This window comes from Tachyglossus aculeatus, chromosome 4, assembly GCF_015852505.1.
Source record: "Tachyglossus aculeatus isolate mTacAcu1 chromosome 4, mTacAcu1.pri, whole genome shotgun sequence".
Taxonomy (NCBI): Eukaryota; Metazoa; Chordata; class Mammalia; order Monotremata; family Tachyglossidae; genus Tachyglossus; species Tachyglossus aculeatus.
Genome location: NC_052069.1, coordinates 60,786,530 through 60,802,549, shown reverse-complemented (window position 1 = coordinate 60,802,549; position 16,020 = coordinate 60,786,530). Strand labels below are relative to the sequence as shown.

At 38.7% G+C, this 16,020-nt stretch overlaps 1 protein-coding gene across 8 annotated transcripts in view; it reads right to left on the bottom strand.

The window, feature by feature from the left end:
- Positions 1 to 3,490: 3,490 nt before the first annotated feature.
- The window catches only part of NTNG1 (netrin G1), a 316,974-nt gene continuing 304,444 nt past the window's right edge, over positions 3,491 to 16,020 (bottom strand). For all 8 annotated transcript variants that reach the window (XM_038746005.1, XM_038745999.1, XM_038746002.1 and 5 more), the window contains one exon: positions 3,491 to 4,776. In XM_038746005.1, coding sequence (XP_038601933.1) covers positions 4,550 to 4,776 — 227 coding nt within the window. In that variant the 3' untranslated portion in view covers positions 3,491 to 4,549. The remainder of the gene's footprint in view (positions 4,777 to 16,020) is intronic.

Here is a 16,020-nt window from a genome sequence, read left to right as displayed (position 1 = left end):
CACTCACAAATGCATTAAATAAATGCTGCATCTCGCAGACTAACTTTTGTTGTTCATGTGTTGGATGACAGTACATTCATTGACAGAACTGAAAAATCCATGCTCATTTTCAGGTAAAATCCTTCAGCTTCTGTGTTAGTCACACCTTCCCTTGAATCTCTGTGCATTGGCATCATCAGAAATCTCAAAAATCTCCAGACAAGATACCAAACAGCAGAACTGTATTTGGTAAGGACCGATATCCTGCAATAGCTTTTGATGTAGGGCTTTAAGTTGACTCCAAAACGTGCTTGTCTGATGTGAAGGGACTAGAGCCATAATTGAATCCAATATGAGATGTATAGTTATAAATCCAAAGTATTTTAGGCTATTTTTCCTGGAGGAAGGGAAGTCAGAGGAACATTCTTCAAATATAAGAAACATTTATTGTGCATGGGAGAGCAGCCCATTCTATCTTTTCTGGAACAGAGCAGGGGAAGTAGAAATCTAGGTTAAATATACAGAAGAAATTCTTGCTGGGGCTGTTGATCTTGGGAAGGAAGACTTTGGAATCTCTCACTTTGGAGGTCTTTAGAAACGAGATCAATTCTCATTTGTCTGGATTGTTTTAGGAGAGATCTTCTTGAAGATGGATGTGGGGGAGGTGCTTTCTTCAAGACCCTCCAACTCCACAGTGTTGTGAGTTGAATGGGAGGCTGAATTAAAGGAATGATTTTTTCAGAACAAAGATTCTTGCTATCCAGGAAGGATCAACCCCAAGCTAAATTGACCCAGCTGTGATCTATTACACTCTCTCAAGTGCTTTGTGCTGTGCTCTGCACAGAGCAAGTGTCCAATAAATGCTCTTGATGGTGATGATTAAGAGAAGCAGCATGGCTCAGTGGAAAGAGCATGGGCTTTGGAGTCAGAGGTCATGGGTTCAAATCCCGGCTCTGCCACTTGTCAGCTGTGTGACTTTGGGCAAGTCACTTAACTTCTCTGTGTCTCAGTTACCTCATCTGTAAACTGGGGATTAAGACTGTGAGCCCCACATGGGACAACCTGATCACCTTGTAACCTCCCCAGTGCTTAGAACAGTGCTTTGCACATAGTAAGTGCTTAATAAATGCCGTTATTATTATTATTACTATGATCACTTACGTAATTATAAATTATAATTGTTATTATGATTATGGTGAAATGAGTGGGCTGATGCTAGCTAGAATCTTTCATTTTTTTAAAAAAATATAGCATTTGTTAAACACTTACTACATGCCAGGCTAAGCACTGGGATGGATACAAGATAATCAGTTTAGACACAGTCAATGTCCCACATGAGGCTCACTGTCCTAATCCCCATTTTTCAGATGGAGCTGAGGCACAGAGAAATGAAGTGACTGGCCCAAGGTCACACAGCGGACAGGTGGTGGAGCCAGAATTAGAACCCAGTCCTTATGACTCCCAAGCCCATGCTCTATCCATTAGGAAACACTGTTTCCCAATGGCAGCTAGGTCCTCCTTTGTGACCTGGTGGAGAAAAGAACATTTTGGTACAGCTAGAATTTTAAAGTTGATTCTGAGCTCTCCCATTTATCTACCAGCCCTCAAAAAAGCCATTCCTTATATTAGAAAGCAGTGTCCAGCCAGATAATGAAAGAACACGGATTAGTATTCAAACCCGTTGATCCCTGAACTCAACTGTTTCCCTCCCTCTTAACATTTTTATTATCCTGCAGTACGGCTAGACATTGCCAGGATTTTCCCAAAAGCTGAAAAATAATGGTTGATGATCAGTTCATCTACAGGTTTGTTTTCTTTTAAAGTGAAATATGCCCTTAGGAAGTAGCAGTGTTTCCAGGATCAAAGAAATTCAATTTCCATTAGGTGTACACCTAAAAGGATCACTTTATTAAAAGCCAGCTGTGGTATTTCAGAAAATGCAGGAAACTACATCTAAATATCTTGAAAGCAATGCATTTCACATAGATTTAGAGGATTATATCTGCATAAAATTGAAATGCAGATGAAATGATTCAAGATCTGATATTCATTAAACTTCAGAATTGGCTTCCAAAAATCCCATATATTCCAACATGCAGACTATAGCTCCTGAGCATTTGACAAAGCCTTGAGTGTATAATGAGAGTTAAAGTGCATCTTTGCCAATAATTATGGAGCCTGAATTTGATTTGTGCTAATAAACTCTGACAACTTTAATTCCAATTTTAATATTAGAAATCTGCTTAATTATAATTAATCTCCCACTCCATACGCACCTATGTTTGCATTTATATTTTTCAGTGAGCCAGCAGCTTAATTTTCTGTTTATTATCATGCGTATGCATCTAATGTGAATCTACAATTTCTACTGGGATCTCTGGCACATAGCCAAAACTGTAATTTATCTCCACCTTCCCTTATTTTATACATCGAAAGAGACTGCCTGTTTGAATAACAAACGTTCAATAGGTTGGGCTGTCAGATGGCAGGTTGCATAAACATAACCTGTTTACCTTTATTGCTTTTTTCAAATCGGCTTTTTTAGAAACAAAACAAATTAGACAAGCTGTACCCTCCCATACTATTTATCCAGGGTACTTTCCAGAAGACATCACTTTTTCTTTCTTTCTCCTTGCTCCCAAGTAAAAAGACGGCTACTACCTCCTCTAAAGTATGTAGGCGGGGATCCTGTGCTATCTCATCACCAAGGAACTTAGGTGCAACTTTACTCTGAAAACACTGACTTTTGCTAATTCTTTGGCTTTTATTTCAGAGGTTCACATGAGTGACATGGTTATATACAAGTTGAAACTCTTTGGGAACAGAATCCATATCTTTTTAGATTTTTTTCTGATTTACTATTATTATTTCTTTACATCTTTGAAATACTGTTGTGGCTCCTTTTGTGTCCGCATATTTCTCTTTGCCTTGCAGTCATAGCCTGTAATTGGACTGATCAAAGGCAGAAACAAGAATTTATTACACCTTGGGCAATACTTGAAACAAACTTTGCTGAAACAGCACTTTTCATCTACTGGCTGTTGGATATTCAGACATACCATTTAAATACTAAATCTTAATGTATTTAATGTCAAAGCACTAGCCTCTTGATCTTCCTGCTACTTCCCTCAGTCCCTTAGTGTGCACATTACTGAAACATTGCATTTGCAGACAGATATTTTAGCAACCCTAGGTTTACTTAATTACTGTCAATCTGTGGAAGTCGCATGATCTAAAAATGTCTCTCTAATTCTCTGCCAAGTGATTTTTATATATCTTTAGCAAAGAAGTTAGAGTTGCTTTTCGTTGATTGTTTTCACAATTTTCCTCAAGTGAAAACACTCCCTTAATTACAGAAGTTGTCCAAGATCATGTTCAATCCCTTTTGCCACATGCACTAATTCTGCTGCTGAAAATACACTCAGCCCCCATCACAAATGAGAAAACAATCAGTAACCTGCTTGTTGCCTTCTTCTTTCACCATAAGAAATTGCAATACAAGTTCCCCAAATAGTTTACGCAGGAATTTTTATTCTTTTAAATCTTCCAGTGTTAAAGCAACAAGAAAACATTTAGAATGTCCTTTGGTGGAATCTTATTACACTTTTTATATATGTAAACTGATATTCTTTGATGCCAGCACGTTGCCCATACAGAGAAATCTCTGCACAATTAAACAAAACCCAAAAAAAGGACAAAATCAAATGTAATTCTTATTTGAATAGGATAAAATACATGAACAGATTGTCTGATAAACTAAAATTGGCAATAATACAAAAATCTACATATTACATTATTTCAAGAAAAATAACTTCATTTGAATACAAAAGGATAAATACACTTTTTTTTTTTGTTCCTAGAGCCACTCTTGAAAAGTAGGTGTGCATCAGCACTGGGGTTGACACAGTGCTGCTAAGATATACAAGGATATAACTGGCTTGGGGATTTTTTTGTGTTTTTTTGTTGTTGTTTTTTTGAGGGGGCTGTTACACATGTGCATCACTAACATCAGACAAAGAAATCTTTCAACCAACAAGGGTAACAGAGCAACGTTCACTAAAGCACAGGTTGGGAAGGACTCAGGGACTGAAGCAGGCCAATATGGCAGCTTTAACAGATTTCCTTATATCCACAATGCACTGACAGCAAAGAATGCCTCTATTTGGTTGGTCCACACACTGGGCAGAGGTACAGAAGCGCACCATATTAGAGGAGCAAATGTTTTTGTGTGTCTTTTTTTTTTTTTTTTCCTGTTTGGGGGCTGTCACAGCCTTTTCAATCCAGCATAAGCTCTGCAGCCGTCATCGTGATTTGTAGTAATAATATCAGCGGCTGCCAACTTGTCTTGAGTCAGAAATTAACAGTCTTGACTCGAACTGCCGTCCACAACGGATAAATATGGCTTAGTTCAGTTAGGCCTCCTTAGTTTATAGATATATACGCGCGTGTGTTTGTGTGCGTGTGTGTGCGTCAGTAATTTTCTAAGTTAGTAGCAAATGCTTAGGTTGGGTTTTTCCTTTTCCACAGTCCGGCCAGCCAGCTGAACTCGAGGCCATGGGCCACTAGGAGCCTAGAGCAGGTATGGCCCCACGGTTCCCAGCAGAGAAGTCAGCAGTAAGAGCGGAGCCTGGGAATGGGCCGCCTGGTTAGAACGAATACTGCAGCCCCCGGTCTCCTTCTCGCACTTGAGCTTCTCGCACAGAATGCCAGTGTAGGCGGCCGGGCACTGGCACCTCACATTGTTGTGGCATGTCCCTCCATTCTGGCAGTGCAGTAGTTCGTTGTCACACACATTTGCTGCAAAATAAAAGAGGAGGCAAAATAAACTTGAGTCCATCCGGCACGGAAGACTTTGAACTTTTTTTTTTAAAAGAACCCCACAAAACATTGATTTTTGTATCCTGTCTCTGAGACATATACCAAGTATGTGACTTCCATTTTCGATTGTACTTGGAAATAATTGTACTTTTTATCCCATCTTATTTTCTATATAGTTCTGCTGTACCTCTGGAGAATATCATTTCCACTTAAGGCTATACAAAGTAGCTTGACTCCCACTGTTTAGCAATTTTGTTTCTTATAAATCTAGACAATTTTTGGACTGATTTTTAAGGAGGCAGTATCTGCTACAAAATCTCTGAGTAGTTGGGTATTGCTGATAATATTATTGAAATTAAAAAAAAGAAGGCAGGGTTCATCAAGGCTCTTAGGATATGACATCCTCTATATGATTGCTTTGAATGGCATGTGTGCGTGAATGTTCCAGAAGGGAAACAAAACATTAAACATTTGGGGAAGATATGACATAAGGAAGTCGTATACCATAGGGTGGGGGATACCATTGTCTTTTATACCAGACAGGCAGACAGACAGATGTAAGGAATGCATCAATAACTGGAAGAATGAGCAGAAAAAAGCCTTTTGTGATCCTTTATTGACTGATTACAACAGCTTTTATTGTCTTCTTACTTTTGGAAAATTACTTTGATTTCAAGTAGTTATAATAAGCAGAAAGTCAAACCCTGATTATCTTAACTTTGGTATATAAATTTTTTTAATAAATCGAGTTTAACACCTCCACATAATTAAATTTGGATTATTAAAAATTCAGGCATGGGCATTGTCATCCATCTTTTCCATTTAAAAACTCCAGAATATTTGGAAAATTCTGCTTATCCACAATAATTCTTAGATAATTCGATAATCAAGGTTCCACAGAATTAGCAGAATGTTAAAAAGAATCAAAGAAAATGCAAAACAATAATATTAAAGGCGGCAGCGGTACCCCCAAACAGCATATGCTGCTGAAGCATTCAACTTATAGAATTCACTTTACAAGAGGCAGAGCAGAAAAAGTAATTCTTCATAAATGTTTGTATCATTTCATTATTTTTCAAATACCCTGGAAATGTTCCACATTGAAAAGATCCTGCATCAAAAACGTTTGTCTCCAATTCCACATGGGGTCCCCATTGATTTAGCCCAAAAGTTAAGTTTAATAATTAAAAAATGAAATATCACAAATTGGATTAATTTAAAAAATGTTTTACATTTGGGATCTTTAAATATGTTTCTCACATGCTTATCATAAATTCTGTGTGGAATGAATGGAAGAATCATGACAGAGAAATTTTCTTTAGCTCCTAGTTAATAGCAAAGTGGCCTAAAGACAATACTTAAAACACGTTCCTTTCTTGTTCCCTTCAAAAATTCCTTTGCAAGCTGATAATGCATGAAACTCTAATTTACTGACACATCCTGAAAAGCACACATGAACTCTTCAGTAAATGTCGTGAGTGAATACTGAATCCTGCTGATCAAATTTCTGGTCTGAACATGCATGGATATCTTTTAATTTAATTTAGTTTTTTTTAAATAGTATTTATTTTTAGAGAAGAGGCGTGGCCTAGTGGAAAGGGCATGATGCTGGAGTCATAGGTCCTGGGTTCTAATCCCAGCTCTGTCACTTTGCTGTGTGACCTTGGACAAGTCACTTATCTTCTCTGTGCCTCAGTTTCCTTATCTGTAAGATGGGCAGTGAATGCCTGTTCTCTCTCCTACTTATAGATTGTGAGGCTGAGATGGGGACTGTGTCCAACCTGATTAACTTGTTTCTACCTCTGTGTTTAGAACAGTGCTTGACTCATCATAAGGACAAATGCCATGATGATTTTATTAACAAATAATACAATACAGGGATGCTTTAAAAGTTTTTAATTAAAAAATGAAAACCCGAGTTTTACTTTATGAAAATAATGTATGGGATTCAAAGTAAATTGCCATCTTTCTTTGGGTTGGGAATTGCTAAATCCAGAAAATAGCCCCTTTTCTTTACAATTTAAGCAGATGTTCACTTTATAATAGCATTATGAAACAATCATTGACTACAGTGGCTTCAGTTAATTTTAGAGAAGCTCACATCACTTGTTCAGTGCAAGAGATCCTTAGGTGAGATGGTTCTTTTCATGTGGTCACTAGTAGTGAAATAACTGTTCCGTCAATATTGATCATTGCTGGCCTTGAATAATTGAGAAAAAATCAATAGTTAATTAAATACCATTTATTAAATAGAAGATGTTTTTTCCTTTTTGTTTGGTCCTGAATATAAATCAGATGTTTACAAACCTGCCTTCCAAAAGTTTTAAAAACGTTAGAATCCAGTGACTTTTCTATGCTCAAAACTCACCCCCTTGTCTATTTGAGAGTTATCCTATAAGTGGGTATAAAAGACATGTTCAACATGTACTGTGAGCCCCATGTGGATCAGGGACTGTGTCCAGCCTGATGAACTCTTATCTACCCCAACATAAAGAACAGTGCTAGACACATAGTAAGAGCTCAACAAATATAATAATAATGTTCCAATTGCCATGATTTTATGCTTTTCTCAAACAAGTAGGATGAAATAAAGTGCATGTGTGAAGGAAGTTATAGAGAATATATTGTATTTAAGGAACAAGGACTTCAGAAAAACCAGAAGGAACATAGGCAAGCCCTGAATCTATCTTTCAGCTATGATTATGTGGAGCTGAAACAGATATGCCTATCTGAACCTAATAAGGGATTGTTGCTCATTGTGCAGAATTCCCTCATCTCTGCCAGAAGGAATGAATCTAGTTTAATATGAGATGAAGACTATCTTCTCTTTTTATATAGCTTTCAAAATCTTCTGTCCAGACCAAATAGGATTGTCAGTATATATAAAGTCAAACTTGCCATATTCTATATTTGTATTTTAAAAAGCCAATAGATCTCTACTCTAGTTTACCTTTAGGCTAAAGTCAGTGTGTTCCTTTTAGCCTAAAGTAAGCAGATGACTAATGCTAAAATGTATTTGCCTTAAATTATGCATATAATTTGGCATACACCTAACCACACAGAGTTTCTATGACTTTATCTTTTCCCTTAAATTCAGTTTAGGATTTTTCAAACCTATTGATTCTTAAAAATGGAATCTACAGCGACAAAGTGGATCATATCCTGCAATATAACTTGATATATCCGGTACATTTTGAAGTCTGGTTTCAAGTTTCTCTGAGAACTATCTATAGAGTAACAAAAATATTTCTATTGAAAATGGGGAAGTCAGGGCACCAAGCTTGTGAAATTTTTTCTTCACTCCCTGTGAGCACAACAGGGATAAAATGGAGTGGGATTAAAGTCCCAGAGGACTGTCGGAATCTTAGACTAAAGTAAGCATGCTTCAACTTGGATGTGTCCAAGCATTGTGTTAGTAGGAACAATTGGAAGTCATTTTTAGGAAGGCTGATTGGCAGATCAGATATGTTCCCAATTTTGGGACCTTTGTTTATATTTTTTTAATTGCCCATGCCAACTTTTTTAAAAAAATTGGGACTGTCTTTATCTAAACTAGGGCATTTGGTCAGCCTACTTAAATCTGGTTTCATTGTCCCACCTCAAAGGGATGAAGTAAGGCTTAATTAGCAGTGCAATTTCTGCTTTATCAGTTTGTTAAGCACTTTCACTCTTTGAATTACAACATTCTATGGAAGTGTGAGTTCTATCACCTTGGTTTCTCCCACTTATTTCTTTCTTACATTTTTGAGGTTGTGAGAAAAGGAATCTATAGATGGATTCAATTTATATAGGAGGATATGGGAAAGTTATCTGAAAGGGCACATCTAGAGTTGCCACTGATACTTTAAGTGCTCTATAGGTGTTGCTATTATATTGGTCATTAGGTTCCAGTGATATATATGTAGAAATGGAAGGTTTCTCTCCTCAGTAAATGTCTTGAAGAAAGGTTTACACTTGACATAGCTGTGCTAAGGGAGCTGCAAAGGTAAATAAAGCAGGTCTGTTATTTATAGACTGGAGAGTTTTTCATTTGCCTTCAGCATTTCAAATAATCAAAGTGGTGTTTTGCTGTGATAGTGTAACCTGACACTTGTGTTTAATTATAAAGCCTCCACCTCCAAAGGAAATTAAAAAAAAACAACCAAAAAAGAACACCAGGATTCTAAAATGAATATTTTAAATTATCCTTACCTCTTTTTTCTAAGAAATGACAGAGGAAACAAGAATTTAAATGAGGCTAGAAATAAAGGACAGCAAGATACATGAAATTCAGACTGAGGTGGTTATGTGAAGGTTTCTTCAAATGACCTCTGTTTCTACCATAGTTGATGCTGTATGTTCAAGTGATCTGGCAAAAGATTTACTTTGAAGACTGGGAATGGTGTGGATTGTATTGAGGGATAAACAAATCAGTGAACAGAAGGAAGGAAGATATGGGAGAAGAATCTTTTCTTGTCTCAGAAAAGAATCAATCAATTAATGGAGTTTGAGTGCTTACTGTGTGCTGAGCACTATACTAAGTGCTTGGGAGAGTACAATGCAACAGAGTTAGTAGTCACATTCCCTGCCCACAATGAGCTTTAGAGTCTAGAGAGAAGCAACAGATATAATATGCTTCTTATTTATCAGGATATAGAAATGTTCAGAGTATTTGTTTTACCACCAAAGACAGGTGGTGCAAGTGATCTATTTGGGTTACCAAAATTTCAAGACAGTTGGAACCTAGAACTCAGACCACATATCTGTATTTTTTTAAAAAAAGTCCTCCTCCCTCTCCCATGCACTGAGAATTTGATATTTAAAAAAAAATCCATATGTCTGAATCTGTAAAGAGAGAACAGTGTAGGGGGAAAGACTATATGTCAGTGTAGAACTTGATTCTAAAATTAATCATTAATCATTACACATAATCAGGAAGACTAATTCTCTGGGGAAGACACCAATGCTAGAAAAAGTCCAGAGAAAGCACGGAAGAGGCAGGCCAGCAGCCATATGGACAGAGACCCTGGCAACGATAACGGAAGAACTGTTAGGTTGTGGATTATGACAGAGGATAGGGTGTTCTGGAGAAAATATATCCATGAAGTTGCTATGAATCAGAAACAACTCGATGGCACAATAGTAATAATAATATAACTTGATTCACTGTAAGATGTGGATCTTCAGGTCCAGAGTTCAAGAATCGTGATTCCTTCTCATTTAATTTCTGCCTGAGTAATGGCATTTTGATGAGGGTGAGGCTCATGGAAATGAGCCCAGCTTTGTCAAGACAACTGAAGTAATGACCAGCAGCACCCTCTCTTATTCTGAACTTGAAATGGTTCTGTGTAGAGATCGACACAGCATTGGTTATTGCTTAGCCTGCTGGGAAAAGTTATCAGATGATTTCAGGAAATGAATGAGAGCCACCTGCAAAACACCCAGAAAGTTCAGATGTTGTAGCCTGATATAGTCACTGCAGATGTTGGGAGATAATTAATTCACTGTGAATTGCACACACTAAAACTGGGCATCTCTCTCCAAGTGAACATTAATAAAGTATTGAAATCTAATTTAAGTCAAGAAGTTGACGAATACCAAAGGGACGCTTTGTTGTAGCCCACAAAATCTTCACAAGAAATAACTGGTTTTGCATGACCCTATGCTTACTACTAAAATAGAAACAGTATGCTACCATTATCAATGCCTAGGCTCCACCATGATGAATACAAATGAGAAAGGAAGATTCCATGAAGAATTGGATAGAATGAATGCTGCAAAACAATACTGAAAACTAGCTGTTTTGGGAGATTTTGAGGGGCACGAAGGCAATGCTGTACCGTGAGGAAAAACTCCCGTTTAGTTTGTAATATGCCATGCATCAGCTTGTAATCACCACCGCTAGTGAATATGAGAGAGACTCTTGGGTGCACCCCAGAGAAAGAGTGGAACCTTCACTATCCTACCAATGCTAGACAATAAGGTGTGACTCAATCAATCAGTGATATTTATTAAGTGCTTGCTGTGCGCATTATACCAAGTGTTTGGGAGAGTACACTACAATAGAGTTGGTAGACAAATTTCCTGCCCACAAGGAGCTTACAGTCCAGAGGGAGACACAGATGTTAAAATGAATTGCAGATTCATTCATTCACTCAATCATATTTATTGAGCATTTACTGCGTGCAGAACACTGTACTAAGTGCTTGGGAAGTACAAATCGGAAACATGTAGAGACAGTTCCTACCCAACAACGGGCTCTGGGTAGTGAATGTCCCTGGGGTGAATGTCAAGTGCTAACATGGTACAAATCCAAGTGCAATAGGGGACACAGAAGGGATTTAGAGTTAGGGAAATAAGCGCTTAACTGGACAAGGCCTCTTGGAGTAAATGTGACTGTAATAATTCTTTGAAGGTGGGGAGGGTAGTGGTTTGTTGCATTTGAAGAGGGAGGGAGCTCCAGGCCAGAGGGAAGATGTGGTCAAGAGGTGAGATGGACAAGATTGAGGAAAACTGGTTAGAGCAGCAGAATATGTAGGCTGGGTAGTAGTAGGGAAAGAGAGAGGTAAGGCAGGAGGGGGTAAGGTGATTGACGGCTTTAAGGCCAATGGTAAAAACGTTTCTGATTGGTGGGGAGGTGGATGGGCAGTCAATCAGTGGCATTTATTGAGTGCTTACCTTGTGCAGAAAATTGTACTAAGCACTCGGGAGTGTACAGTATATCAGTTTTTAGTCACATTTCCTTCCCAAAATGAGCTTACAGTCTAGGGAGCCACTGGAGTTCTCAAGAAGTGGATAAACATGGACTGAACGGTTTTGTAGAAAAATGATCTGGGCACTCAAATGAAGTACGGACTGGAGTGGGGAGAGACAGGAGGCAGGGAGGTGAGTGTTCCCTTCCTCCCTTCAAAACCCTACTGAGAGCTCACCTCTTCCAGGAGGCCTTCCCAGACTGAGCCCTCTTTTTCCTCTCCTCCCCATCCCCCCGTCCTACCTCCTTCCCCTCCCCACAGCACCTGGATATATGTTTGTACAGATTTATTACTCTATTTATTTTACTTGTACATATTTACTATGCTATTTATTTTGTTAATGATGTGCATCTAGCTTTATTTATATTTACTCTGATGACTTGACACCTGTCCACATGTTTTGTTTTGTTGTCTGTCTCCCCCTTCTAGACTGTGAGCCCATTGTTGGGTATGGACCGTCTCTATATTTTGCCAACTTGTAGTTCCCAAGTGCTAAGTACAGTGCTCTGCACACAGTAAGCACTCATCAAATACAATCGAATGAATGAATGAGTGAAGCGGCCAATGCAGTAATCAAGGTAGGATAGGATAAGTGCTTGGATTAATGTGATAGTAGCTTGGATGGGGAGGAAAGAGAGGATTTTAGCAATTTTTTTAAGGTTGAACCAACCAGATTTGGTGACAGATTGAATATGTGGGTTGAATGAAAGATGAGTTAAGGCTAATACCAAGGTTATGAGATTGTAAGACAAGAAGGTGGTGGTGTTTTCAGTGACAGAAAAAGCAGGGTTTGAGTGGGAAGATGAGGAGTTCTCTTTTGGACATGTTAACTTTGAGGTTTTGGTGGGACATCCAAGTAGAGATCTCCTGAAGGCAGGAGGAAACACAGGACTACAGAAAGGGGAGATTCAGAACTGGAGAGGCAAATTTGGGAATCATCCACAGAGGTGGTAGTCGAAGCCATGGGAGAGAATGAGCTTTCAAAGGGAGTGGGTACAGATAGAGAGTAGAAGGGGACTCAGATCAGAGCCTGGAGGGACAGCCTCTGCTAGAAGCAGAGGAAGAGACTGCGAAAGAGACTGAGGAGAAGCAGCCAGAGAGACAGGAAGAGAACCAGGAGAGTACAGTGTCAGTGAAGCCAAGGTTAGATAATGTGTGTGGGTTTCTTTGTTCTTTTACAGTATTTAAGTGCTTAATATATGGCAGGCACTGTACGAAGCGCTGGAGTAAATACAAGTTAATCAGGTTGGACACAGACCATGTCCACATAGGTCTAATAGAAATAATCCTCATTTTACAGATAATGTAACTGAAGCCAAGTGAAGTGACTTTCCCAAGATCACACAGCAGACAGGTGGTGGAGTCAAATTAGAACCCAAGTCCTTCTGACACTCAGCCCATGTTCTAGTTACTAGACTTCTCTTGGATATGCTTCTCTGTTTTAAGGATATTCTTGCTACTGATTTACCAAATATCTGACCCAAACTTTCACTAATGATACCACCAATGTTCAAGTAATTTAATCTCTTCTTTCTGGAAAAAGGTTGAATAAGTAACTTCATAGCAACATCAAAGAGACTGTCATATAGGGAACTTTTCACTTTCTTCCAGTGAGGCCAGGGGATGGAGGCCTCCAACAGACAACCAGTTCTGTTAGGAAAGGCAGCCACATTACAAAGGAAACTCCTTACCATCTTCTTTAAAGCACTCAATCACCTTGTCCTCTCCTACCTTACCTCACTGCTCTCCTATTACAGCCCAGCCCACCCACTTCATTCCTCTAATGCCAACCTGCTCACTGTACCTCCATCTCATCTATCTCGCTACCTTCCTCTCACCCACATCCTGTCTCTGGCCTGGAATGATCTCCATCTTCATATCCTACAGACAATTGCTCTCTCCATCTTCCAAGCCTTATTTAAAGGCACATATCCTCCAAGAGGCCTTCCCTGACTAAGCTCTCATTTCCTTTTTTCCCATACCCTTCTGCATCATTCTGATTTGTTTCTTTTATATTCACCCGTCCCTCGACCCCACAACATGTATCCATAATTCATTTATTTGCATTAATGTCTGTGCCCCCCTCTAGACTGTGAACTTGTTCTGGGCTGAGAATGTGTCAACCAACTCTGTTAAAAATTGTTCATTGACAATCTGGCATTGAAGATGTTATCTGCAATTAATAATGGAGAGTCTGAGTAAATTCACTGTCATATTGAATAAATTTCATTTCTGTCCCAATTTCAAAGTAACCTGGGCTTCCATGTTCAAAACTTTCCTGACAATATAGATATAATGCAACTCATTCAACTACAGTAGAAGCCCAGAGAGCTGGAATAAAGTATCTTCCATGTCATTTCCTGCCTTGTTATGGACAATCTGGAGACAAAGAATGCTTAGCTGATAAGGGTGGGAGTCAATCTGGATCAAAATGGGATGGTGCATGGCGTTGAATGTGTCCATTATGTCTGAAAAGAGGTGTTTAAAAAGACATGCCTCTTTGGCTGGGATTTTGAGTTAACACACTAGCCAGGTTTGTTTGTGGCCGGGTACAGTTTTGGAAAGGATTATTTTGTGGACATTGTCCTTTTTTGACCTAAACTGTCTGGAAAGGGTGGCGGGGGCAGAAATGGGAAGATAGGAAGGTGGAGGGATGAATACTTTTACTGAATTTAGCAGTGCAAGAACACATGGATTAAAGGGAGTACATTTGAAACTAGTTCATAAGCAGCTGATGAAAAATATGTTTTCCATGCTTTAAAGGTTTCATTTTGTACAGTTAAAAAAAAGAGTTCGACCTAGTGAAGTTTCAGATTCTTGCTTGTCAAGCTTTAGGCAGATGTTTCCTCAGAGACCTAATTTTTTTTCAGTATATTTATCCAGGAGAGCTCTGAATTTGGATGGGGCTCTCTGAGGGTTTTTAAATTCAGGGTTTTTTAAAGTGCGCAAAATACCTCTTGACTTGCACATCAGTAGCATTTCTTAATGATTTTTTGTTAAAGAACACTCACCCACTGGTCTCTGCATAACATCTTAACAGCAGCATGCTACTTCCTAACAATTTCAAACTCAGTCTTGGGAGGTGATTTTATAAAGTCAGAATGAAACACAATCATTTTGCCGCTAATGCTTATGTCAAGGCAAGAATGAATTGATGTCCATAGATTCAAGATTAAGGGTCAAAACAATGAGCAAAATAACAAGTCAGGAAAGGTGATGTGGGATACCGAAGCCCAATGGTGGATCTTTTTTGTGTCAAGGAAAATGGAAGCTATAAATGTGGACATTCTAAAATTTGCTGCTAATACATAGTTCTGGCCTTTTGGGAAAACATTCTATAATAGAGAAACCTTGATAGTAAAGTATGTGGAGGTGAGGGTTAAATCCACCATTTGGGAGTGAGGATAATAGGAATACTTTTTAGCAGTTCCGTAACTATCATTGATTCGTAAGCTAAGACTTCATAGCAATTCTACTGCACCTTGGTAAAATACTATTATTACTACTAATACTTGTGAAGCAGCATGGTGTAGTGGATACAGCATGGGCCTGGGAATCAGAAAGTCATGCATTCTAATCCCTGCTCTACCACTTGTCTGCTGTGTTATCTTGGGCAAGTCACTTTACGCTTCTGTGACTGTTACCTCATCTGTAATATGAAGATTGAGACTGTGAGCCACACGTGGGACAGGGACTGTGTCCAACCTGATTTGCTTGTATCCACCCTAAAGCTTAGTACAGTGCCTGACTCATAGTAAGCACTTAACAAATACCACAATTATTATTATTAATTATTATGATTACTAATAATATGTTTATAATTTGTTTAGCACTTACTATGGGCCAAGTACTGTCCTAGGAGCTGGGGTAGATATATGGAGATCAGATTGGACTCAGTTCTTGTCCCACATGGGACTCACAGCCTAAGAAGGAGGGAGAACAGGTGTGCTGAATTCCTATTTTACAGATAAGGCAAATGAGGCATAGGGAAGTGAAGTGACTTGTCCAAGGTCACACAGCGGGCAAGTGGTGAGCTGGAATTAGAACTCAATCCTCTGACTTCCTTGCCATGTTGTTTCCACTAAGCAATACTGTCTTCCATACTTGCATTCTATTCATTCAATCATTTATTGAGTGCTTACTGTGTGCAGAGCACTGTACTACAAGCACTTCACATACGTCCAAAGCAAGAATGAAAGATCATTAGCAATGCAATTACTAGATCTTTCCCATCCCAAACTCTCTTCAACATTGGCAACAGGATCTTTGGAAGAAGCAAGAGATGGCTAGGATCCTTGACATCCATTCTAATGATTCTGCTAGCATCCCCAGTTTTTCCTCCTAAATTCCTAACTTTCCCTTCACCCCACTCTTCTCTCTCATAATCCATTAAATTAACCAAAATTTTCAAACTTTAACAAATTGTCTCTGCTTAACACTCATTACTTTAGTTTGTTTTGAGGTTATCTCCCTCAGGCTTCAAATAGTGATC